The sequence below is a fragment of the Danio rerio genome, chromosome 7 (genome assembly GCF_052040795.2).
Source record: "Danio rerio strain M-AB ecotype USA chromosome 7, GRCz13ab, whole genome shotgun sequence".
Taxonomy (NCBI): domain Eukaryota; kingdom Metazoa; phylum Chordata; class Actinopteri; order Cypriniformes; family Danionidae; genus Danio; species Danio rerio.
The window spans coordinates 21,875,383-21,902,558 of NC_141027.1; the positions used below are offsets into that span (position 1 = coordinate 21,875,383).

A 27,176-nucleotide genomic window follows, 5' to 3' on the forward strand; every position below is an offset into this window, starting at 1 on the left:
AATAAGTGTTTCCATAATAGTATATGAGCATCTTATCGAATAAAAAGTTTATCCTACTCCGTTATGCACACAAAATTTTTATGCACATTTTAAAAATGTATGCTCATCATGGAATTTCCATCAAGCAGTTTTTTTTCGCATATGCAAAATGTCCATAAAAATATGTGGATGGAAATGTAGCTAGTGACCATAACAAAGTCAAATGTGATGTCAGAACTTAATGCAAAAACAAGTCAAAACCTCTAAGAAAAACTGTTCGCTTTGGCTGACTTCCCTAAAAACTGATAGTTGCATAAGAGTTTTGTTGTGGGTGGATGATGATGGATAACATGAGTTTAAGCCCAGAATCCTTGGAGAGAGCAATATCAAGTAAACCAACCAAGAATGGAGGAAAACAAACACTCGCCACAGTCTGGTCTGAGCGGTTTACAGTTGAAGCACCACGGATGTGGAAGGAGTGGTGTAAATGTGAGGGTTTCATGTTCTTCTCTATCCATCAGGAGAAATTAAAGTCTTCACTTCAACTCTTTAAATAAACATGCCTTCCCCCACAAAAAGGATAAAGAAGAGCAGGGCAAGGGAAAGGGGAGGAGGCATGAGGGAGGCACACAGAGAGGTACTGCTAAAACAGCCTGGCAGTAACACATCCATATCTCAGTCTGAGCTCAAACCAACTGCACTGCTGAGAACTTAAACGAGAGCAAGGATCAGTCAACGAGGACAGTAGTTTCAGAGAGGACCCTAAACTGAAAGTGTATTGTATGTTGTGTTAGAGAGAAAGAAGAAGACTGCTGGAGTGCTGCTGCTCTGGAGGAATTGAGACTGAAGGTGAATGAGACTGACCTATCAAGGGCTACAGCAGGGAAAGGTTTGGAATTTACACATGCATGAATGTGTGTTTGCTCTTTTAACTTGACTTTACAGAACTGTATTTCAGCAGCAGTGCGCATGTCTGACACATCTAATTAAATACTTCATTTGTATAGGTACACATACATTTTGAATTGTGACCCTGAATCACAAAAACAATCATACGGGTGAGATAGATTTTACAAGCCGAACTAATGACCTTTTCGTTGACATGGTTTGATAGGATAGGACAATTTTTCCTTGAGCTTTTTTGATCATCTGCAACTTGCTTATTTATCTAAATTTTAAAGCCATTTAAAAAAAAAGCTCAACAATGGGATGTTTGTAATATTTATTCAATAAAAAATAGGATATTTACAAAATTTCTTCATGTAACACGATTTTTGGTATAAATGAAACACAAACGTAAATTATTAACCCATACAATGTATTTGTTACTATTGCTACAAATATATTGTACCTGTGCAACATTATGGTCCAGGGTTATATGTATATACATATACTCAGTATTGGGGGAAAATTACAAGAAAGTAATGCATTACAATATTGAGTTACTTTTGCATTACTTTTTATTACCTGGCTGAGGCTTAATCTCTTTCAGAACTTTTTTTTTTTAATAAAGGGGCACTGCAATTAACAATAACCTACACCTTCATTATATATAAAAAAAAAAATCAGGATAATGTTATCCAAGAACTTCCTGACCTCAGTGCTATGGATGCCATATACAGACTACTTTAATTTTAATTCAGCAATTTATTTTTTAAAAGTCATTTAATTCAACTAAAAAGAACTCATTGTAATAATTGTAATAATAATATATTATTACTTTTTTTACGTAACACAAGTAATGCATTACTTTCATTGTTCGTTAGAAAAGTAATTGTTACATAACTTGCGTTACTTGTAATGGGTTACCCCCAACACTGCATACACATACAAATACATTTCTAGAAACTGAAAAAAAAAAAAAAAAAAAAAAAACTTAAGATCAGTCCATAATTATTACAACCAAATTATTATGTTAGGGAAAAATATTAAATAAAATTGATAAACAAAAAAAAAAAAGAGCAATATACATTTAAAACATTGAGTACTTATTTTTTCTGTTTGATTGTTAATATATTGTTACATTTACAAGCGATTTAAAAATAAATATATGTATACTCCTATTCATCCTTTGTCTACATCACTTCAAGCTAAAATACATAGTGATCAAATGTCATTGCAATTTAAATCAATCTAAGATGTGATGTGCTGAATTTAAACCTAAAACCTATAGAACTAAAAATCAATGTTGTTACTTCCAATAAACAAAAACACTTATGAAATGTTACTCTAAACACTAAAGTTTTCTATTCTTAATCATTTAAGTTTTAGAGAAAGAACTAGGTTTTAAAAATGCTCTTGTTAGTAAAAAAAAAAAAAAGTAAGAATGTTTAGAAACCATAAAAATATTAAGTTTATTTTGTTTCTTATTCTTTAGAAATTATTTGGATGAAAAGTTTCTTTGGGTGTCCTTTGGAGGTTCTTTAAGAAACCATCTGTCAATAACAAGCCATTTGAAAACTATTTCTTGTTAAAACAGTAGCCTCAAAATATTAAATCACATTCGTTAAAAATTGAAAATAAAATGTATATATTTACTTTAATTTTAAAGTGCAAAAACAAAACTCTGCAATGCAAACGTAGTTTCCATTCAAAAAATTGCATTTCAGGCCCCAAAAACACTGAATGCTGAAATGAACACTGAATGTCAAAAATACATACATGTTTAGTTTTCTGTTTTGTTGAAAACAGTGTGTAGTATGCCCTCATAAACAGCAATGTAAAACCCACATGATCAATTATTAAGAAAAACATGGATGATTACACCATTTCCAAGTTTTAGCTCTAAATTTATTCTCAGAAAAGTGGAAATAGTGTTAGCGGGTGGAGTGGTCAGTCATTCTACAGGTTTGGCATAGTGTGCTCATTTCCTGTTAGTGGTGATCTAGTGTTTGTTATATGTTGAGTCACCTGCCATATTGGCGCTAACAAACAGAATACAAAGACAGGAAGACAGCACAACGGTCAGAGAGTGTACAAACGTGTGCCTGTCACCCTCATCATGCATCACTCATGGCATGCTCAGGAGTGTTTAATGTATGCATGCGTGTGTGTGTGTGTGTGTGTGTGTGTGTCTGTGTGTATAAAATGGAGGCCATCCTGTATCCATTTTTAGATGATTATCTTATAGCACTGCAGCCACAGCTGTCTGGCGTGTAAAGTATTTACGTAGTTTGACCTCTGCCTATTGTTCTGGAGCCCTCTCTGGATGGTCAGCCTAACGTCTAACCTGGGCTGGGGGAAGGGCACCTTTTTTTCCAGCACTCTTTAGGAGCAGAAAAGAAGAAACTGGTTTGAATTTCACAAGGGAAAAACAAAAGTCCAGCAAAAATCGACTATTTCAGATCTAATTTTGCTACACAACACTGCTTATAAAGCCAGGCTTAACTATGCTGTGTATATGCATTGAAGATATCTCTGAACACGCCAATAATCTTTTATAGTGTGATGTTTGGCATTACAATGATTGTGTCCTCACATGATTAGGAAAATTTATAAAGGAAAATATGAACCAATTAAAAAGTTAAACCCGAGTGATTGAAGGAAAATTGTGCTTTATTATAAACGGAGAAAATATGAAATAAAGGTTTATTACAAGCATCAATGGTTCAGCAAAGAACTGTAAACCTCTATTTTAATCTGTATAATGTTTTTATATATAACAAAATTATATTTGCAATTTTTATTCTGCATGAAATTTAACCTTGATATGTTCTTTGTAAGAATCTATACAATATTGTTATATAAAGGTAACTGGAACTTTTCTGTCACAACCCAAACCAAGGATAAAATGGCAGTTTTGAAAAAAATAAATAAGAACTGCAAGTTATAAAGTTGGAATTGCGAGTTATATGAAAGTGGTCACTGGTCAGGTTACTAGTCAGAACTAGTCTTTGTGGGACATTCTACAAGAAACATACATTTTCACAAAAAAATAAATAAATAAATAAAAATTGTGACTGGGCCTGACCTTTAAAGGCTCATCTAATTGCAAAATCCCCAGTCTCCATAATCGAAAACCAATGTTCTAAATAGCAGGGGGTCTAAACAACAGTTTTTAGCATAAAACTATTAAACCTGTGGGTTCAATTGGGCTGAGGACAAGGAAAAGGTTTGTAAAGTGTATTTAATAAAGAAAAAAAAATCTTAGAATCAAATTAATGACAAATTCCTTTAGAGATGAACTCAGAAACTAACCATCAGTCCTTCCTGGGCATTTTTGGGATGAAATAGTCATTGTATTTACATTTTCATTTTAGGGACAGATAATGTGTGTTTCTGGTAGAATGCCCCTTATAACTTTAAATTATGCAAGTAAAAGTCTAATCAGAAAAAAAATAAATCTGTCATAAAACTAGTAAATCACAGAATCCTGTGGTTAAACAAACTGAATTGAGGGGTGTAGCTCCCTGGTTCAATAAAGGATTGACTCTTTCACTGATGTTTTCCCATTATTTATTTCAGTGCAGCATTCACTTCCCTGACTCCGTCGTCAACATCAAACACCTTATACCATAGGCCAAACACCGTACACCTTGCACCGTACGGCAAACACCGTAAGAGCTTGTATACAAAGAGAAAATCAAACCAAATTTAAGCAAATATGAAAACCATATACAAACAAACAGACATCACTTAAACTCAATATACAAACTCAATACAAACAAACAAACATATTAAACGAAGTGTCAGTACCTTGTTCTCCAATCAAACCAGAAGCTAAACCTTTAGTCCATAGCAGACCGCACAGCTGGGACGCCGTGATCATGTGCGATCTTCTGTGTCTGTTTATATCCGTAATGGTAATTAATTCAAAATAAAAGACCTCTGGTTTTACACTGAACACTCCATAACATAAATACCAAAAATATCAAATATACATATAATAGAGAAGAGAGAGAGAGAGAGAGAGAGAGAGAGAGAGAGAGAAAGAGAAAGTATATACACACACACACACACAATATAAACATATTGTAGAAAAGATGCAATAACAAAGACACCATGTCAAAGTTATTAACAAGGGGTATAAACTCCTGATTGTGATAAAAATTCAGACCTTTTTTTAGTAGGAGAAACAGCCCAAAATTCTGTAAGACTGAGCTTTGTTTATACCTGTACAGAAGTGATCAAATCTCCAAAGTTTAGGGTTACTGCTGTGTCACGAACTCACTTTTCATCACTTGATCGTATCACCTCTGTTAATCCAAACACACTCAAATACCAATTAGTAATTCCGCCACAACTGGACAATTAGCTTTCAGATTACCATCAATCTTTGATAAAAGACCTAATTAAAAGATCACACAAGTCCAGTTTCCTGGTGATAAGCAATTTAACCTCACTGTGAACTTTTACAGAGCGGTTAGCAAAGCCCAAACCATAAGTCTAATTTACCATGACAAAATGTAATATAACAAACCTGAGGTTTTTAAACAACTGCTGAAGAGGATTAAAATTTAAATGCTCTAAGGGTAGCGTAGCCAAAATTATCAGCAAAGATCAGCATCAGATTTTTTAGAGTGTTGACAGCAGTGTTTCAGTTCAGATTTTAGGAGGACTGTGATGAAAGCCTTATATATGGTCTTTTCAAATATGAATAACTTTAACGTTAAATAAAGACTAGTTTACTGATATTAATTTAAAACTGGGGACAACTATGTTGAAGGGTCGAGAGGGTTACCTACATGTATTATCAGGGTTTCTGCAGGGTTTACCACGTTAAATTTAAGAGCTTAAGACATTTTAGAGCATTATGAATGATATTTTAGACGTATACAGGGCTAAATGCTTAGGATTTTCTCCAAATATTCCAGTTGGAAAAAAATAGACCTGCCAAGCTTTAAGAGCACGACATGGGTCGAATGTGTTTGTTTCCAAGATTTATGGAGTTTGTTGCATGTATTTAACCTGTGATGCTGTCAGAGCCACTGATACAGCAAAGCTGTTGGTTTGCAGCAAGCATTTTTGTCGAGAGAGCTGGAATTTATCTTTTATCAGTTAAATTTGTTACCATTCAGACACAGCCTATATCCGTAATGCTGTGTACGCCTATGTTTAAAATCCTCCATTATGAAGCATTTTTCGAAAAAATCTTAGGTAGACATGAACCGAGAAAGGGGGGTTTCATGACCCATTAATAACAACAACAACAACAACAACAACAACAACAACAACAACAACATGGGTCACATCAGTATCCTCAGCAGTAAATAAATGAAGACAACAACAAATGTTACTATCAGGAAAGTAATCATGGTAAATTGTTTAAAAAATGTAAATTAAATGTTTTATAGAGATGGATTGTTAGTGATTGCATGGGTGTTGGCCAGATTGGGTAGCTGTACAAAGTAAACAAAGAAAAGTTAAGACCAGTTAAAAAAAAACAGTGTTGTAGGTCTTAAATCTTTTTATCAAGTATTAATTCTCCTTTGTTTCCTTTGGTAGATTGGTAGAATTGGTAGATTTAAGACTTTAAGGCCTAAAACTTATTTTTTTTGAGCTTTAAGACATCAAGATTTTAAGACTCCGCGGACACCCTGATTATAAAAAAATGTATCACTAAAATAAACATCCCACAAAACATTAGTTTTTAATAGTGGAAAAGGATGTTGTTTATTTAAAGTAAAAATAACTAAGTAAAATAGTTCTTTTAAAAACCCATTAAAACAAAAAAGCAGCCTAGCATGCAATTTACCACTATATAATATATATACATATAGGTTTGTTATAAGAATTGTACCGACATTAAAATGCGAGTCATTGTTAAAATTTGATGGTTGTTAAAACTTGTAGTTAACCAATTTGTGATCTAGTGTTGTTTTTAGCAATAGATTACAAAAACCCAACAGTGCTTTTTAGAGGAGTAATATTACCACTGTATTTAAATTAAAAAAAAACAACAACAAAAAAACAAACGAAGAACAGAAATAAAATTGCAAATTATTCAGGTGAAACAAGTAAGCTGTAAATAATAGATCAGCATCTTACACTTTTAAGGTCAAAACAAAGTTATTAAATGGTTTTCAACAGATACCTGACATTGGCACTTAGTACAAAAGACACTGAAACCCCAATTTATGATCCAATTTATCGAATCAATAGTTACATATTCTATTGAATGAAAGCATCAAACCCATTAACTGAACACTTTTCATCTTTTAAATTGATTCAGTAATTCAATCTTCACCATTTTCAGATCAGGATGAGTATGAACGACACGCTGGAGAAGGGGGCTCATCACCAGACCATCGACCTCTCTGAAGAGCTCCCAAGCATCAGTCATCACCACCAGCACCATCACCCCAATCTCCAGCATACTAACTCTTTGGCCTCAACCCTGCCAGCCGGGACTGCAGTAGGTGGTTCTGCAGTGGTCGTGCCTCCACCTTACTCCCCAGAGGCTGGCGGAAGTGAAGCGCCGCTGGAGCTGCGGGGCTCTTTGGACTGCTGGGCCTGTTCGGTGCTGGTCACTGCACAAAACCTGCTGATCGCCGCCATCAATGCTTGCCTGGCTGGACTGGTCTTCGGGCTAATCCTCACTCCTGCTATCGTCATGGTGGTGTTCGGCTTTCTCTGTCATTCAACGGTAAGAGCTGAGAAAAACTGGTTATAAGATTCCAAATTATAAACAACATGCACAATTTAAGAAAATGCTGTAAACAACAAATCATTTTGGACACAACAAGTAACATGCAATTCGCAGTGACCCTGGACCACAACTTATTCATAAGTGGAAATTTTTTATAAACAAAGCTTTATGTCAACTGAAATCTGAATCTATATAAGCTTTCATAAGCACTGATGTATGGTTTGTGGTGGTGTGTTCACAACAGATGCAGCATGCACGAATAAATCACTCTATTCGAGAGTAAACAAAGTGTGTTAACATTCAGTTTACTTGCTTCGTTTGCACATCTTCGCTTCATTTGTGCGTGAAATTTACTTCACAATAAACATGAATTCACGTCTTGGCCAGGGCTTCTGTCTGCCTGGTGACTCTAGCTTCATTGCAAAATGGCAAACATAGATTAAATTGAAAGAGTAGCTGTGCTTTATGTGCTTTAAGAATGCTGAAAACAGCGTATATTCGTTCGGCGCAGTGTCTGAGTGCACAAGACTCCTTTCAGAGATGTACCAAGCTCTGCGACTCCTCCAGAAACTATTACCTGGATTATGGAAGCATTCAGCAGTGCTTCAAACTAAGCTGCTGCACTCCGGTGTTGGCAGGAGGATTTACCCTCGGGAAAGGGAACTGCAGGCGCAACATCATAAATCGCATGAGCAAGCTCCTGATTGGTTAATGCAGCACAAATATCGGCCAAAGTCCAGATTTTCCAACTCGAGCAAAATGCTCAATTCACGCCACCTCATTTGCAACACCTTATTTACGCAAATTATGCCGCAGGACGTCCATTTGTGTCTTTGCATTGACTTATTTGACTAATATTTGGATAATTTATAATAATATATATTATATTATCAATAACAACACTTTATATTAACTCCACTGCAAAAAGAGTTCAAATAAATAATAGAAAAAGCACAAAGTCAAAAAACTAACACTCAAATCAAGATACTGTCCAAATTAGAAATAAAAAGTCTAAACAAATGTCTACAAAACCACAAGCTAATATTAATGAGTGTCTGAGAAGACGGAATTTTTCAATTATTGTAGTTTGTTTTCTTTCCTATAAAAATATTGTGAAGTAAAACAGAAAAATAGCCCATGCAATAGTTGAGTCATTAAATAAAAGCCATGTAATATTAAGCATTTATACATATTAAAAGTCTGGTCCCAGACTGCACTAAAGGAATGTTCTTTATAATATGGGAAAAAGACTTATAATAAAAGCTCATCATGATTCCGATATTCTTTTAGGGATTTATGGGGGTCTGACCTCTGTTTCTCTTTGATTCACCACATAATCTCTTAATCTTGGGCATTTCTCAGCAGTTTGAGTGCAGGAGTATTAGCAGGAGCAGGTCAGGAGTTGGAGGGTGACGTCAGATGAGAAGTATTTTAGAACAAGAGAGGGTAACTAGAAAAAAACTTCTCAAAAAAAGTTGAAGAATCACAGTCCTTGCCTAAGCATTCATGCACCTTGACCCCCAGAAGAGTAGATCCACTGCTTCTCCCCAATTCCAGCCCTCCATTTCCATCAAAAAAGCCCACTTCAAGTGAAAAGCAATCTCTCCCACACACCACTACAGAATTAGCAGACTTGTTTCTGTAAGGTACAAGCCCTTCATCTCTTGCTGGAAGATAAACGCTTAAGCTATCGCCACATAACGCCCATAGGTCAGAAAGGGTCATGGTGTGTAAATAAAGGCTGAATTCTGAATTCCAACCTCTCACATTTCCAGACCTAAAAGGTCCAAGATCAATCACCACTCGGACCAATTAGTGCCCATGTGACACCAGATAGAAAAGAGAGGTAGCCTAAATCCAAAGATCTGAAAAAACAGACCACCATGTAATGTCCTGAGATATCACCCAACATAGTTATGATGTACATAAATTCTTATGATTAAAAATCATTGTGAACATGGATTAAAATATGCACATTTATAACTAGTCAGGTTTTTTAAGGCAAGTTTTACAACTCCCTTAGAGTTAAAAGGTTGAGTTTCTGATTGCTGATCTGCTTGCACAAAGAGCTGGTCAAGTTGGAAGTTACCTAGCTGAGGACTATTTTCAGGAACTGCATAATATCGTGTCTGCTGCACCCATGGTAAGGCAGCAAAGTTCCTTGATTACTACGCTGGAATGAGAGTATAGTTCCTATACATATCAACCTAAAAAAAAAAAGCAACTTTTTATTTTTGTTGGTCTAAGTCAGGGGTGTCCAAACTTTTTGGGCCGAGGGCCAGATGCAAACAAAAAACAACCTTGTCGCGGGCCAAGTTTTACACACATCACACAGACACGCGCATACATATATATATATATATATATATATATATATATATATATATATATATATATATATATATATATATATATATATATATATATACAGTTGAAGTCAGAATTGTTAGCCCCCGTTTATTTTTTCCCCAATTTCTGTTTAACAGAGAGAAGATTTTTTTCCACACATTTCTAAACATATTAGTTTTAGTAACTCATTTCTAATAACTGATTTATTTTATATTTGCCATGATGACAGTAAATAATATTTGACTAGATATTTTTAAGACACTTCTATACAGCTTAAAGTGACATTTAAAGGCTTAACTAGGTTAATCAAGTTACAAGTTAAGGTAATTAAGCAAGTTATTTTATTACAATGGTTTGTTCTGAAGACTTAAGGGGCTAATAATTTTGACCTTAAATGGTTCATAAAAAAATTAAAACCGCTTTTATTCTAGCCGAAATACAACAAATAAGTCTTTCTCTAGAAGAAAAAATATTATCAGACATACTGTGAAAATGTCCTTGCTCTGTTAAACATCATTTGGGAAATATTTAAAAAAGAAGAAATAAATCAAAGAGGGGCTAATAATTCAGACTTCAACTGTGTGTAGATAGATAGATAGATAGATAGATAGATAGATAGATAGATAGATAGATAGATAGATAGATAGATAGATAGAAAGAGAGAGAGAGAGAAAAAGATAGATAGATAGAGAGAGAGAGAGAGAGAGAGAGATAGAGATAGAGATAGAGATAGATAGATAGATAGATAGATAGATAGATAGATAGATAGATAGATAGATAGATAGATAGATAGATAGATAGATAGATAGATAGATAGATAGATAGATAGATAGATAGATAGATCATAACAAGAACTGCTGCTTAATTGAATGCATGTAATAGCGATACCCGGTGGTTATTTATTGAATTACGTTCATTTTTGTATAGCGGGCCAGATTCTATTGATATTTATAAAAAGCCTCGCGGGCCGCCACAAAACTGATTGCGGGCCGCAGATGGCCCGCAGGCCGTAGTTTGGACACGCCTGGTCTAAGTAGACATTATAAATGCAGAAACATTTATAGAAACATAATAAAAACTCTGGTCATTTTTGATTGAGAATCTAATAGTCTAATTCAATAATTTATGCTAAGCTAAAAGTCTTGCCAGAACCTGAGATCAGTTCTATGGATTAAAAAAAAAAAACAGAAGATAAAGCTCACCATTATTTTTACTCTAGGGAAATTGTCAAATGACACAGGGCTGGACAATATGGCAAAAATGCAATCTCAATAATTATTTTCCATATTGAACGATAACCATATATTTTTTGATACTAGTTGCTAATACTTCCAGATTTATGAGTAACCCAACAATGACTGAAGCCACAAAAATTAAGATATACATTTTTGGACAATACATTTTCGGTGGCCAAAAATTTGATACATCTCTAATATCAACACACTTATAGATTCCCATTGATGCACATTTCTGCTGTGTGATTGGCTCTTAGATCAACAGAGTAAAAAAAGTGCAGAGCTTATCATAGTTAGACTAATTTTTATTGCGATTGAACATAATATTGATTATCTGCCCTGCCATAAAATGAACCACATTTTTAAAAAGGTTTAAGCATAAAGACTAAAGCTTCAAAATAAATAAATAAATAAATAAAATATATTTTTATATATTTCACTGCACAATATGGGCCTTTTTAAACAAATGGTCTGTTTTAAGTTTATATAAAACATCAATTCCCTGAAACTACTCCATTGAGCTCTAGTTTTATCAGTAACTGACAACAGATATAAAGACAGCTGGAATTCCTCTTACCGTAGACATGTTAAAGGTGAAATGCAGCATTGAGATGACTTACAATTTTATTGCGTCACATCATTCAACCCTTCACTAATCATATTTTAAAATTTGATACAAGCCTGATAAAAAGCTAACTAAAATATTTTTTATAGATGACTAATGCATTACTATGTCTGACCAACTTTGATTTTAAAACTTGGGTCATTCAACACAAAATGCACCAATAAAATACTGTTTCGTGGGAGCATCTGCAAATAAATTAACTTCTGAATGTAAAATTACTCAGTTTGTACACAGTAATAAACTGGTTTCCTTTTCACAGATGCAGCTTTCACAATTAAATGTATTGGTCACAGTCTAACTACAACTTTTCAAGATTGCTTTTTTGTGGTTTTACAAGCATGCCCTTGAGTGAAGAAACCTGTCAGATTGAGAAAGTGCAGCTCAAAACGCAGATGGCCTTTATCAGTTTCTCCCTCCTACTCTGTTTATTCAGTCACCCTTTTTGCTGCTTCACTCCCCTTCATCTCACAGGGGATAAATGAAGAATGTGGGGGTCTCCCCCCCTCAATTTCTTTCCTCTTGTGCAGTGCCACTTAACTAAAGAAATAAAACTTCATGTCTCAAAGCAATAGGCATATACTAATACTGCAGTCCAAGAATAAAATGGAAAAAGCCAATTCAGTTCAGAGTGTGTGCTCAAAAGAGTCAGTTTAGGTTTGATTAAGATAAACTCTCTAACATTTAGTGTAGTATATTGAAATAAGTGTAAAAGCTTACAAGAATAAAACCCAAAAATACAGTTTCAACCCACCTTCAAACAAACTTGGATGCCTGAAATGTAAATGTAACATGGGCCAAATACATCTTTAACAAGACTACTGTCCTCAGGGTCACATCATGTGACCTCATGTGCTGTTTTTAGTTTAAGTAACTATATAGTCAATTATAAGCATCAGAAACGTTCTCTTTGATTCTTCATTTGAGAGTGTAACACAGGAATTACTGCCTGGCACTGTTTTGTCTTTTTAAATGCTTCACCAGTTATCAACTGCAGGGTATATATAGAAATCAGCAATTCAATACCTTTTAAGAGCTTTTTTGACTCTTTCTATACATTTTAGGACCTCATCGCCACTTAAGGTTTCGACCGGCAACATTGACGACGTTTTAACTTATTATGTTTAGTAAATACTGATTGTAAGAAATTAATTCTAAACTATAACGTTTTTCACATAGTGAATAAACAGCGCCTAAAACAGCAGGAATAACTGTGAACCATTCCATTCCATGCCAGACAGCACGGATACGGTTTCATTTTCAACTGTCATGCTGCAACAAAGCTCTTTAAAACATTACACAAAATGCATCAGTAGTTGCCTTCGTAATGCAATGTAAACAGCTCCCTTTGTTAAATTAAACGTAAATGATAGCCAAAACAAATTTTTTTTTCATGTTCATAAAAACGGAAGCACGGCGTGACTAAATGTTATGCCGCTCTATTAAATAGGGGTGGCTAAATATAGGTACACGTCACAGCACCTTATTTATATAGAGGTCATATGTTGTGCGGCTCTGGCTAAATTTTATTTGGAGGGAAAATGACCAACATGTAACGTGATGATTGAAAATGATTGGAGGGGAAATAAATAATATATTTAAAATCTCTAATCATAACAAAAAAAATAAACAATGATAGTGCATTTGTATTATAGAAAAATCTATATTTTTGGACAGGCCTTGTCAAAAGTGAGCGGGTACTTTCACTAGAAAAAATAAAGCAATTAAATTATTTCATTTTTAACAATCAATTAAGTTACACAGCGGTTTTATATCAAAAGTTGATAATGATATAAAATTTACTACATTTTGATGGTAAAATATAACCATTTAAGCGATGGCTGTTATTCGTTTTAGTATTCAAACATATAATAGCATTTAGCTAAAATGATAAAAATGACCCATTTTATTTTTATAAAACATGTCAAACCCTAGTGTTATTTTTGAGTAAAAGCAGTACTGACATTTAATTTTTAAAAATTCATTCATTCTACTAGTTTATTAGTGCATATATGGACTATAATATAAATCATACAACAGTACCTTGGACAATGCCACTCTGTAAAGCCTTCAAGCAAAGCCCCAAAAAAAATTATTGAAAAAGTTGACTTTCTACCGTAGACTTTTGGACCGCCAACAATACAACACGCCTTAACAGTGGTCTCGCTGGTATTAAATTGATAAGTATTATTAATAATTAAAAAGTGCAATTATTTTCTCTTTGTTAAAAGAGTCTGCAAGTTCGTGTTCCATGGATATAGCGATGTTGTTGTGGAATTTGGACATTGATAATGTTAAGCGTGTCTTTATTTGCTTTATTCGATGCGCAGCAGGAAAACAACTCTTTCAGCAGTGCATGCAGCCGCTGGTAAAGTTCTCTCCCAGATCACAGCGAGTTTTGTGCAATCATATACAGCGCTGCGTGCAATAACCTCGCGCTCAGTTAGGCGAATTAAAGGTCATTGCCTATGTGTCAATCAAATATTTTATTATTTCTAAAATTTCAAATAACAGGTTAGTAATTATATTATACATGGTTAATTGTATTCAAGTCAATGAAATAATAACTTTATTAATATTCGTAAGAATGTGATGAGTTATTCTTTTCTCTGCCAGAGACTGCTTTGTGGTTTTTAAACTGAATCGTTCAGACCTGGATCATTTTTTTAATTTAAATGTAATGTTCTTTACTTGTGAATGTCTGATGACTAGCATGCTTCCACTGAGCCAGCTGTGGTAGCTTGGCAACAGAGCCGCAACGTCAACACAGAATCTGTCGACACAGTTCAGCACGGTTGTCTAACTGTGCAGAGAATTCCGGGCCGAGAACGGTTTGTAATCATGCCGCACCATTCCAAGCTCAGTGGAGAAACAATCATAACCTTACCAAAATGTTCTTAGAACGGTTTGGCACGATAGTGGAAAAGCGGTTTATTTCATCCCAATATTCACAGATTAAATTCAGGCAAACTTTAGCATACAGATACCAAATTTAATACCTTGTAATATAGCATTTAGGACTTTAAATACTTTAAGGGCCTTCAATTTTTCTAAATTGACTTAACACCTTAATACCCTGCAGACACTCTGAACTGATAAAAATATTATCATATGTACAATACATATGATATCAGATGTATATTGCAAAAATAAAAAAATGACCATTTTATTTTTGTTTTGCATCATTTTTTATTTAAAATTTATTTAGCCAGGAAGATTATCATTAGCTGTTTCCATCCAGAAATGAAAATTAAATTTATACACAAACATGTTTAAATCGCATGAAAGACGTGCAATATCAAAAGTAAAAAACTACAGTTAGCAGATCATTCTAAGTCTGTGGGGCATAAATGGAGAAAGTACATTTTTCAAACTCTGAACAAACTTTAAGAACTTTTAACTGATTTAATGACTGAGATCTACTATAGTAATGTTTCAAGCTAAAGATTTAAAATGTAAGAAAGCAGCTTACCAAAAAAAGTTTGTTAGCATTAAACATCCATGCGATTTCCTCCTTTGATAAAAAGAAGACCATTCCAATGATTCATAAAGTAGACGATGATGGGTACGTGAATCTGCCACACAAACAAAATGTAACTTAGCATGATTGCTTCCACTACATTCATTCTTCCATGGTGGGGCACCACATGAAAATTCATTACCGCCAAGGCTACATTACAGCTTCTTATTCAAAACCTTAAGTGAATACAGTTTTATATAGCGGGTTATAAATCGCACCAAAACTTATTAAAAATGTAAGAATTATAGCAGAGTGAATTTCCCTGTAATTGTAGTAGTGCAGTGCGTTATTTGTTTAACGCCTAAAGGTTACATGCTGATTGACTGACAGGGCTGCGTGACGCATGAGGCCAACAAACTAGATGTAGCTTTTAGTTAAGATAAACAGTTTCCATAATTACCGTATTTTCCGCACTATAAGGCGCACCTAAAAGCCTTAAATTTCATCATAAAACGGCTGTACGCCTAAAAGTCTGGTGCGCTTTGTGTGCGCACCGAGTAGCAAAATCTGTAAAAATGTGGTTGTGTGATTTCGGAAAGCGCTCCGCTTGATTGGCTGTCGGAGCATTTCCCGCCGACACAGGGACGTACACTCTGTATGCTGGCATAAAATGTACACTCCGTATGCTGGCAGCAATAAACCAATCAAAACCACATATGTTTGTTTAATGATCCCCGAAAATGGCACCAGTGAAGAGACATGCTTACAAGGCACAATTCAAACTACAAGCTATTAGTTACGCGGTTGTAAATGGGCAGCTGCGATAGCAGCTGCGAAACAATTCCACATTAATGAATCTATGACTCGGAAGTGGAGGAAACAAGAAAATGACACGCGCCAAGTTAAGACGAAACAGAGTTTTCACAGGACTAAAGCAAGGTGGCCACAGTTAGAAGACTAACTTGAGCAATGGATTATTGAGCAGAGAACAGCCGGAAGAAGCGTCTCTACAGTCACCATTCGACTGAGAGCAACAAAGATGGCACAAGACATGGGGATCGAACACTTTCAAGGAGGGCAGTCTTGGTGCTTTCGTTTCATGAAAAAGCGCCATCTCTCTATCTGCGCACGGACTACCGTGGCACAGCAACTGCCATCGGATTACAAAGAAAAGCCATCTTCCGCAATTACTGCAGTAACAAGATTACCGACAAAAAGATCCAGCCCAAACACATCACCAACATGGATGAGGTCCCTCTCACCTTTTGACATCCCCGTGAACCATACTGTGGAGAAAAAGGGGGCCAGCACGGTATCAATACGCACCACGGGCCATGAGAAGTTGGCTTTCACTGTTGTTCTTGGTTGCCATGGTGATGGACAGAAACTACCACCTATGGTCATTTTTAAGAGGAAGACACAGCCAAAAAAAAAAAAGTTTCCAGCCGGAGTCATCATTAATGCCAATCAAAAGGGGCGGATGGACGAGGAAAAAATGAATGATTGGCTATGAGAGGTGTACGTAAAGAGACCGGATGGTTTTCCACACATCACCGTTCCTGTTGATCTGCCCATCTCACCGCTACTGTGAAAAACCAAGACGCAAATGAATTCGGAGCTTGCTGTCATTCCGGGAGGACTAACAAAAGAATTACAACTGCTGGATATTGGTGTAAACAGGGGTTTAAAGTGAAGTTGCGACAGCATGGGAGCAATGGATGACAGGCGGCGAACACACTTTTACTAAGACTGGTAGGCAGCACCGGGCAGGTTACGCCACCATACGTCAATGGATTGTGGATGCCTGGGCTAAGGTTTCTGCTTTAACTGTTGTCCGAGCTTTCGCAAAAGCCAGCATCATTGCTGAACAGCCACCCGGCAATAAGACTGACTCCGACAATGATGAGAGAGAACCCGGCGTGTTTGATGGCGAAACTGCCCAGCTGTTCAATTCAAACACAGAAGATGAGGACTTTGATGGATTTTTGGGAGAAGACTGATTAAAAAAAATGTGAGTGTATTGTTAAATAGTACAATAAAGTTCAACTAAACTATGGTAACTGTTTTGCTTCCATTACTTTTTTTTGCAGACTGTATTTTAGCGTGCGCCTTATGTATGGGTTAAGTACAGAAATAGACCCCGTAATTGAGACTGCATCTTATAATACGGTGCGCTCTATAGTGCGGAAAATACGATATGCTTTATTTATCGATAAAGGTCTATGGTTCTGCATACAATGACTATCTTGCTGGAGTTTTTGGCTGTTTCACTTTACTTCATTACACAATTTAGTTCTGTAGGTCTAACGGAAACATTCATAAATATTCCTAGCAAATCTAATAAATGTTGGAGACATACTTGCTACGTAAATGCACTAAATGGTACTTCAGCAGGGTTTATTTGAGAGCGCACAAGAAAATCTGTGCTTGAGCAGCGTATATTTGAGGGCGTGCAAGAAGTTTTGGGCACGCAAAGAAATTCGAATGCTTGTATTACATGAATGTGATCTCAACCTAAATTATAAGTAATACTGTGCTCAGGACGTTTGTCACTAGCTACGTTTTCCATCCATCTATTTTTAAGCACATTTAGGATATGTGCATAAAAAAAACGATTGATGGAAATACCAAGATGCACATAAGTTTTGAAAATGCACATAAAAAAATGCACATAACTGAGTAGAATAAACTTTACCCAATAAGAAAAGATGTGCATAATCTACGATGGAAACACTTCTACCGAACAAATTCCAATATGCACATTGCGCATTAAGAAAAGGTCATGCTATTTTGTTATTAGAGATCATGTGATGACAATGTGTGTGAATGTACAAACCAGCAGGCTGAGCACATCGTAAAACATCTGAAATGTTGTTTTGGTCATTCTAAAACCCCTTAACCATCTCAGTATTAGTATTATTATATTATTAATTACCTCCAAAACTGTCAAGAGGGTATGTGCTCCACTTATGTCTTCAAACGCCACCACACGTTCATCACATGATGGCATCATCTTCTGAGGAACAAATCATTTCTTAAATGAGAAAAAGGTTCACGAAGCCTCTCCTACCACAGCAAATCCCATTTTTACTGTTGATATTTGGCACTAGTTAATCAGAGTGAAGATTTTGTTCTCTTTGACTCGTTGGATGGAAACGCTGCTTTATTTGCATGGACTGTGAATCAGGACTAAATCTATTTTCTTTTGTGGTCCAGATCTAACAAAGAACCATAATACACACCCTGAAGTGTATTATTTAGGTAATGATTAGGTACAGAGTAGCTATTAAAAAGAATAGTAAAATAAAATGAAAAATAAAAATGTATTGAATCAGATCAACATTGGCCTAAATCATCTGAAAACTTACCAACTGAGCATGCGAGTTGTCAGCAGACTTTCTTGTCCAGTGTATCGGTTCTGTCTGTCCACACGTCAGAGACTCATTCCTTCAGGGACCCTTCATTTCTCTTGCGTCCTCCTCAGGAATGTATTCCTGTGCTCATCCTTCACACCACACAGCTCCACACCAATCAAATGTTTCTCTCTCTCTCTTTTCAGGTGCGTCCACATGGTTCTATACCATACTGCTCGGACCTGCTGACTGACGGGGGTTGTGTGGCTCTGCTGGTTGTGGGTTTCTTGCTAGTGACTCCTCTTCTGGTTCTGGCATTGGCTGCGTACTGCCGGCTAGCTCGACACCTTCAGCTGGGGCTGTGCTTTATCCCATACAGTCGCGCCGTCTACAAGAACCTTCCAGCTACCCAGCATCGTGGTCTGGCAGGAGGCTGCTGTGGACAGCGATCTATGAAAGGAGCAGGAAAGGGGAAGGTGTGGGTCTAGAAGTCAGGACTACACACTGTTGTAGCCATGGAGTTACAGAACATTGTGAAACATGTTACACATTGCAGAGCTAAAACAAATTACACACAGATATTTAAATATATAAATCAGACAGAAAGAACTCGCTTGCTCTCTGATTTGCATATTTTACTGAGAGATATATACAATGCTCAGATATTTTTGAGGCATACTCACTGGAACTGTTACAGCATAATCAATTTGACATTTATAAAATGACCAAACTTAAATATTAAGAAATTGTGGATGTTTTCTGTCAAACACTGTTCACCTCAAATAGCCAGCACACCTATTAAAAAAAAAGAAAAAGATTTTCATATACATTAACTATTTTCTTATAACGTACAATGCTGTTTATATATAGATTTTTTCAATAAATGTTACATTGAAAACAAGACTTTAAATAATGTCATTTTACAATTGATGGGCTCTCCTCATTTTGCACAAAATCAGCAAACACTATTTTATGGTGTCCTTGTAACGTGGTCTATGCGCCTAGTAATAACAAAATTATGCCAGATTAATTGCTCAATCCTTTCATTTTCTAAAGTTATATAGACTAAGGGTTAAATTATTATTTTTTTTTGAATAAACAGAAAATTAGCCATCTTGCCTTTAGAAAAAACTAATAGTGCCATCTAGTGTTAATCCATTCAAGCCCCCTGCAAATATAGTCTTCAAGGTTCAGTTGCCATTTTCCTTTAAGTAATTTTCTACATGTTAAACAGGATTAGTTTCTCGATGACAATCAAGCAAAATAACCAAAAAATATATATATATTTCAAGAAAAAAGGAATTGATTTAATTTGTGACACGAGGCTCTGAACTTCCTACCCCTAAATCAAGGACGCAAATTGGAGGCAAACCCCCAAACAAAAGCAGTTTCCATATTACTAAAAAATATTTTTGTTCACAAATATATACCAACATAATCATGAGGGTCTCTAGATTCATCCAAACTAAAATCTTTCAATAAATCTATAGTTTTCTCTATACCTTTCCAAGTTCATGTGGCAACAATAGTTGCCGGTGGGCAAATGCCTTGTAAGAACATAAATTATGGATAATTGGGAAATAATGTGTTAAATTAATAAATGAAGGTTATTGGTCTTGTTTAATGTTTTTATGTTTTCACAATACCACATCTAAACTTTAACTGATATCTTTAAAGTAGACTTTGATACATAATTTGATACACAGCAAAATTCTCCCACTGGTCCCACTTCCACAAAGAGAATTAAAGTAACACTGGAGCAGAGTTAAAGCGCTCCAACTCCACAAAAAGCATCAGCAGCTTCAATTATTACTAACTTGTTTGGCTATTTCTGTCAAAGATATTTACTAAAAATACTTTTGTTAGACATCACCATTGTATTAATTTTATGTTATTCTTTTCTTTGACTGCTGTAATTATGAAGTGAGGCTCATATCGAATGGGTTTTCTAGTTTTAAACAATAAATGTGTTTTGGAATATGAATTAATCTGTTGAAAGCAGTTGTTTTGAGTTTAAATCCTAATTGTTTTCCTCCTTCGCACATTTTACATTGAAGGGTTCTTACAACACATTTGCCCACTGGCAACTATAGTTGCCGCAAATTTAAATGCAATTTTCTAAAAAAAATAAAATAAAATAAAAAACCTGGAGAAAATAAATGTGAAACATGTTAAATATAGAACACTATTAACAAGGCTACATGCATAAAACCACTAAGAAAAATTTGAGCACAAATGGGTTAAAAACAGAAAAAATAAATGAAAATTACATTCAAGGAACAAAAGTTTTACTCAAACTAAAAAAATGCAACTAGATAATGCAGGTCCGCCGGTCCCTGCCTCAAAATGAGCAAGTTTGAGCAACTTGTACATTAAGGAAGCGTTCAGATAAAACAAAACACCAGCGAAGAAACTCGACACAGAGAAACATTAACACCTTACTGCCAACTAGCATTTCAGAAGTGATATTGCAGTGCAACAGAAACAGCGCGCAAAAGTATGAATCCACAGCTATTCGCTTTGCATGCGCCGTGGGTCGTGCCAATCACTTGACGCAGAAGCATAAACCAGGCTTTAGGCTATCACATAATAAAACAGATAATTGCCTAGAAAAATCTACAGGCACGCTGGGTTCCCATTTGTTCTGTAAACATACTGTTATTTAAGCGGGCACCCAACACACACCACTTAAAGCTGTTGTGTTCACCAGCTGAAGACAGGGAGTTGTTGGGGCCCTGGCATTGTGGCAGAGGTTAGAGTGCTCTCAAAGGAGAATGCAGAGGTGGGTGTGGAGCTCACCGCTTTTTGGTTGCTAGCTAGGAGCTTGAAGCATTGGAGAGTGAGAGTTTAGTTCCTGCAAACACCAGGTAAGGGCTGCACGATTCTGGCTAAAATGAGAATCACGATTTTCTCACGATTCTGTAGATGTAAAATAAAAGTTCATACGAGAAGGCTATTATTGTTGCTATTTCTCAAACATATGGTAACACAATAATAATATTAGGCTAAAATTAATTAGGCTCTACTACGAGTAGATCTACTGTTATTTATAATGCTAAATTTTGTAACGACATGGAATGGTGGATTTGAAAAGACGTTAAAATTGTCCTGGTTGTTAATTCACAAAAAAAAGTGATTACATCAGAATACAACTATTCATAATTCTCAAATTAAATTAATGTTTAAGACATGCACTAGTCCTTTGTCACTGACAGCATTATTAACCATTTTTTCAATAAAATAAAATGAGACATTTGTCATTATCAGATATTCTTTGAGCATTATATCAGCTAGAGTAGTTATACTGACCCAGTAAACATTAATTTTCATGCACAACACTGTGTTCACTATGAAAGAAAAAACACATCAAATGCTTGTCTTAATCATAACGCTAAAATGTGAGTGCACCAGTTGCAGTCTCACTGCCACGTGTGTTCATGTCATGTCTGCAGTCACTCTGAGAAAAAAAATGCAAATCAAACTTCTGTGTGGTTCTCAAACGATCGCTCTGTGCAACAAACTAAACATTGTTTACAACTTTAACAAGCTGTTATTCACAGCCTATGCAGGTTCTGTTCACTAACGTAGACATGGCGGGCGGGTGGGTGAGGTAAACAAACCTTACATCAACTCATGTGTGATTGAGGCCACGACTACATTACATTAAGACAGAAATGACATTTTGTATTTATAAGGTGTACATCAAACCAGTATATGACCCCATTGGGAGGTGTCCATGTTGCTGAGCAGCGTATGTAAAACAATGAAAAAACTTGTATGCCCGCCTTTACGCTTCTCTCCTGACCTTGTAAATATAATTGCCTAAATCGTAGAAAAGCAGAGTTAACATCGTGTGTAGGGTCGAATTGAGATCTTCTTTCAATTAATCGTGCAGCTCCACACCAGTTCCTTCATTATCTTTGAGAAGCTCAAAAGGTCAGAGCCGGGTAAAATGAAGAGCATGTCTAGTCACAGAGGCTGTGGCTTTGAAGATCATCTACGAGAGCTGAGTTTTGAAGCCGTTCTGATACATCACAGTCTATACATGGAGAGCTCAGTGTGTAGAGAGCAGGTGCAGTGTGTCCGTGTGGCTGCGTGGTGTTATCACTGTCCTTGTTGGAAGTGTCAGTCCATTTAGGAGCTGAATTTAAGCCCTGTGATCATTCAGACATTTACCAGGGGTATGTGTGTCTGAGGTTGAATTCAGTGGCACACAGAGTCGATAAATGATGGAGGGAGAAGTAGAAATCGCCTTTTAGCACATTTTCACCAAGTTTGTTTGGTTGGAGGTGATCTGATATAAACAATTGTCTTTATTTCCAGATGAGATAATTTGTTAATAAAATTCATTCATTTCCTGTTGAATATTCTCTGCAGCCATGCATTTAGATCAAGAAGCTTTGAAAACATTTGTTCCTCTTGCAGGGAGCGGTCCCCTGATGAATGGCTGATTCTTCAATCTTCTGACTGTTTCCAAGAGTTCACCGTAATCCCTCAAGCAGTTCTGACTGCTCTTTCCAAACAGCACTCTTCACCACATGGATAAAAATAAGTTTTTCGGTCTTGCGCTTCTTCAAAATGTTAAAGTTTTTGTTTACATCAGAAACTGTTGCATGAGGGAAGCAGTATGTCATTGTAGCCCTGCTCCTAAAATTCCAGCTTATTAAATCTCCAACAATCAGTATCCTTACCTCGGCTGCGATCAGTACAGAATGTCACAGTCTGCTCGGCCTTGAGCCGTTCCATGCAGAATTAGTTGCTGAATAATGCCATTACTATCCAATTGCACTAGGGGTCTCCTCACCCATATTACTCAATGCTTCATATCTGTTCTGAAGCTGTATTGGGGTCTGTACTGTGTTTGGGGTAGAGGAGGCAGCAGCTTATGATTCTCGTGATCTGAGCCCAGGAGTACCTTTTAGTCTTGCATCTTGTTTATCCCATCGTTTTCATGCTCATTTTTAACGGGTTCATTCCATTTTTTTGGTGATTGAAACAGTAGCTCGAGTAGATTTACAGGACTCTCCGGATGCATGCTGTGGGGGTCCACAATGAAGCAGTCCTGTGCGATACAGCAGTTTGGGTTGAATCATAAGTAATTTTGTTTCAAAAACTGCAGTCTTTTGTAGAAGTCTGTAAAAGTTTGTGCAGCAGGGAGATTCTGAATCAATTCCAACCAGAGGCATTTTCAGCCACCTGTATTTTTCGGTCTCAGGAATGTAAGCTGCTGGTAGTGGGAAGTTTAGTCGACAGTTCCACTTTTGTTAGCAAAGTCATATTCCAGAAAGTTTGTAGAATCAATGTTAATCTACAAGCTGTGTTGTTTGAGGACTGTGTTGATAGGTTAAGTATATATATTTTTTAAAGAATGCAAAGTGCAGAGGAGTAGGCAAAGTTGTTGAGCATTAGTAAAACAGTTAGTATTAAATACAATCCAGGTTTGCAACCAGACATCCTATCAAACAGCTTCCGAGTACACTGTGTGATGCGTCCAGTGTGATGTGGTTCTTCTTTCTTGTTGGTATGCTGACAAGACCCAGGATACTGTAGCTTTTGATAAGTCACAAAGACTTGCTATCTTAGAGACAGATGCGCCTCTTTTGAATGTCATCCATAACGTTGTGTGCATTGCACTTTAAGCAGAACTGTGCTATTATTCTAATTAAACCTTCACACCTTGCTCTTTCTGGTAGAATGTGCAATCAATAAAAATTTGCCACCAAGCTGCTCAAATTTAGCTGTAAAAAAAAAAAAAAAAAAAAAAAACATTGACTTGCATTGTCCAACCCCTGCACACATGCATGTAGACATGCATGTACAGAAGTTGAACAATGAAACTGAAACACCTTGCTTTAGACCACTATAAGTAATTTGTATGGTTTAGGGCAGGGATGGGCAAACTTGATCCTCGAGGGCCGGTGTCCCTGCAGAGTTTTGTTCCAACACTTGTCAAACACACCTGAACAAACTAATCAGTGTCTTCAAGAACACTTGAACTCTATAGGGAGGTCTGTTTGAATAGGGTTGGAGCTAAACTATGCAGGACACTGGCCCTCCGGGATCAAGTTTGCCCACACCTGGTCTAAGGCCTTCATTTGCAGCCAATATAGCATTCATTCATCTTGGGAATGACAGATATGAAAGGTCCTGCACCATGGCCAGAGGGATTGAGTCATTCTTAATGCAGAGTAGTGGCTAGGTCACTATGTGATGTTGGTGGAGAAAAACATTTCCTGACTTAATCTTCTTAAATCAATAATATTAGGATATGGTGACTGTGCAGGCCATGGAATTTTTGTGTGCATTGCAATATTTTAAGCAAAACGGTGCAATTACTCTAATTAATCTTTCACCCTCTGCTCTTACTGTTGGAATGTACAATCAATAAAGACTGGTCACCAGGCTGGTCAAGATTAGCCATGAAACCTCCAACACCAAGTTGGCTAATGTTACAGTTTCATTGTCCAACCCCTGTATGCACGCACGCACACGTTAGCTATTACAGTATAAGGTATTATTACACTGTTGTACTGAACAATAAAATAAAGTTTGCTATTGAAAATATCCTTTTTAAAGAGCAGAAGTAAAGAGTAGAAAAAGCAGAAATCCCCACTGATGCACATTTTGCTGGAAAACGTATTTGCTGCAGATTACACTATATGTTTATGTTGGCAGACAGAAAAGCTTTATTTGGTTGCGCATGCACAGCACACCAGTTATTTGCACCCCATCTATAAGTAAGGAATTCGAAACAAAACACTGATCAAACATTCATTCTATTTTTGACCATGTGATCAGGGGAGAGCGCGAACGCAGTCCCCCACTACCAGAAATTATGCAGTCGAGATTCCCACATTTGGGGAATTCGCAGGGGTCAGCACAACCGGCAGTGCAATGGTTGAGCCTCACCCTGGGTGAACCACCTTCCTGATCATGGTGTCTCCCCTGCCAGGTAAGTATGAATTGTACAGCCGCCTTGATCAGGGGGCACTTACGAAAGATTAACTTTCAATGACGATTGAACATCAAACTCGTATCACGCAATTCAATACAGTCAAAAACAAGATCTTGCTGATCAGTTCATGTGAAGTTTCACTTAAAAATCTATCTTTGAACAATGGAGTATCCTGATATCACACAGCAAGTTCCTTCCCATGATGCAACGGAAGCAGAGCAGCCAATAAAATAACAGATGTTTAAAACAAACTTTTTGAAAACTCAACCACAGTATGAAAACTCATGTTGCAATAAAACCCTTTACAACATCTCTTGGTGTTTGATGAATGATGAGATGACGTAAAACAGTCAACAGATGATTAAAAAGAAAGAATGACATGAGGAACAAAGGAACTGCTCTCACTCATGAAGCCAATAAGGAAGTGACTGAAACTGCAATTCCTGGCTTGACCACTTGAGGCTGGATTCAAGAGGGAATCAATCCCATAGACTCCCCTGCGTGTTAGAAAGTCCAACTTTACAGCAGAAAAAAAGGGTTTATGCAGCCTGGTATAAAAATAGTTTTGGTGTGTTTAGCTTATATTACCCCTCATGACAAACGGAGAGGGTGACACCTTTTTCGACTCATTCATTTAATTTATAGTAGGCTTAAAAACATGTGGGTGGATGGATGGATGGACACACACACAAGTATATGAGTTGGCCAATGAAACTAAAACACAGTTTTGTTTTTGAATTAAAGTTTTTTAAAATGGTTTTCTTCTGGTTCATGACAAAATTATACAAATACATATTACAAATGATCACTGGTGGCCTACTAAATGTAAAGCCAAAATGTATAGTGGTTACTAAGGACAAAAGGAAACACCTGGTTTTAAACTATAATAATTCATTAGTATGGTGCAAGGCCTCCTTTTGCAGGCGATATAGCATTGATTTGTCTTGGGAATGACAGAAACAAGTAAGGCTGTAACGATACACCAAACCCACAATTCGGTTCGTATCACGATTTTTTTTTCCGTAGGGGGGAGGGAAAAAAAAGATTTTTAAAACTTTTTTTTATTAAATAACATTTGAAAAATCTTTATAAACTGAACAAAGAACAATATTAACTATGCAAATTATTAACAATATAAATAGCCATATATAAAATAAATAAATAGCCAAAGCTATATCACTTCTGTTTTCTTTGTAACAAAATACTGTTGAAAAACCAAACAGAACTAAACTCCATTGTGCAGATGGTTCAAGCATGTTCTCTTACATAGAAAAAGTAAATTAAATGGCTACTAGGGATGCTCATTTCGTTAATTTTGCTACCCGACAACCGACGCTCAATAATCGGTTATTAACGGTTAACTGGTCAGATTACTATTAATTTTATATTAAAAAAATTGACATGTCTATTTTGTGTCTGACACATTAAAAATTGCATTTTAAAATACTGATTTATTTTTATATGCTAGCATATTAATAACGGAACAGAACAACAGAGCATCTTCACGCACCTGCAGTGTTAAGCAAAGAAGAGCAGAATAATCTAAATAAAATGAATAAAATAAATAGGACTACCCTAAATTATTTTCACTTAAATAATTAATTTATGTTACAAAACGAAAATACTGACTGATTC

General features: G+C 36.1%; 1 protein-coding gene, 1 long non-coding RNA gene and 1 other non-coding gene across 4 annotated transcripts in view; 1 reads left to right on the forward strand and 2 right to left on the reverse strand.

Moving 5' to 3' along the window:
- The first annotated feature begins 632 nt into the window (after nucleotides 1-632).
- On the forward strand, nucleotides 633-20,570 carry tmem88b (transmembrane protein 88 b). 2 transcript variants are annotated; one of them, NM_001077144.2, is given in 3 exon segments: nucleotides 633-868; nucleotides 7,175-7,564; nucleotides 18,793-19,484. In NM_001077144.2, coding segments are annotated over 3 exon segments (708 nt in total). In that variant the 5' UTR covers nucleotides 633-832; the 3' UTR covers nucleotides 19,075-19,484.
- The window catches only part of LOC101882514 (uncharacterized), a 45,963-nt gene continuing 23,204 nt past the window's right edge, over nucleotides 4,418-27,176 (reverse strand). The window contains exons 2-5 of the long non-coding RNA XR_015495547.1: nucleotides 18,602-19,036; nucleotides 18,169-18,249; nucleotides 15,246-15,348; nucleotides 4,418-7,571 (exon numbers count right to left, since the gene is read on the reverse strand). This is a non-coding gene — a long non-coding RNA (uncharacterized LOC101882514). The remainder of the gene's footprint in view (nucleotides 7,572-15,245; nucleotides 15,349-18,168; nucleotides 18,250-18,601; nucleotides 19,037-27,176) is intronic.
- Nucleotides 25,382-25,546, reverse strand: LOC137496260 (U1 spliceosomal RNA). Its single transcript, XR_015496682.1, has one exon. It is a non-coding gene; the product is annotated as a U1 spliceosomal RNA (small nuclear RNA).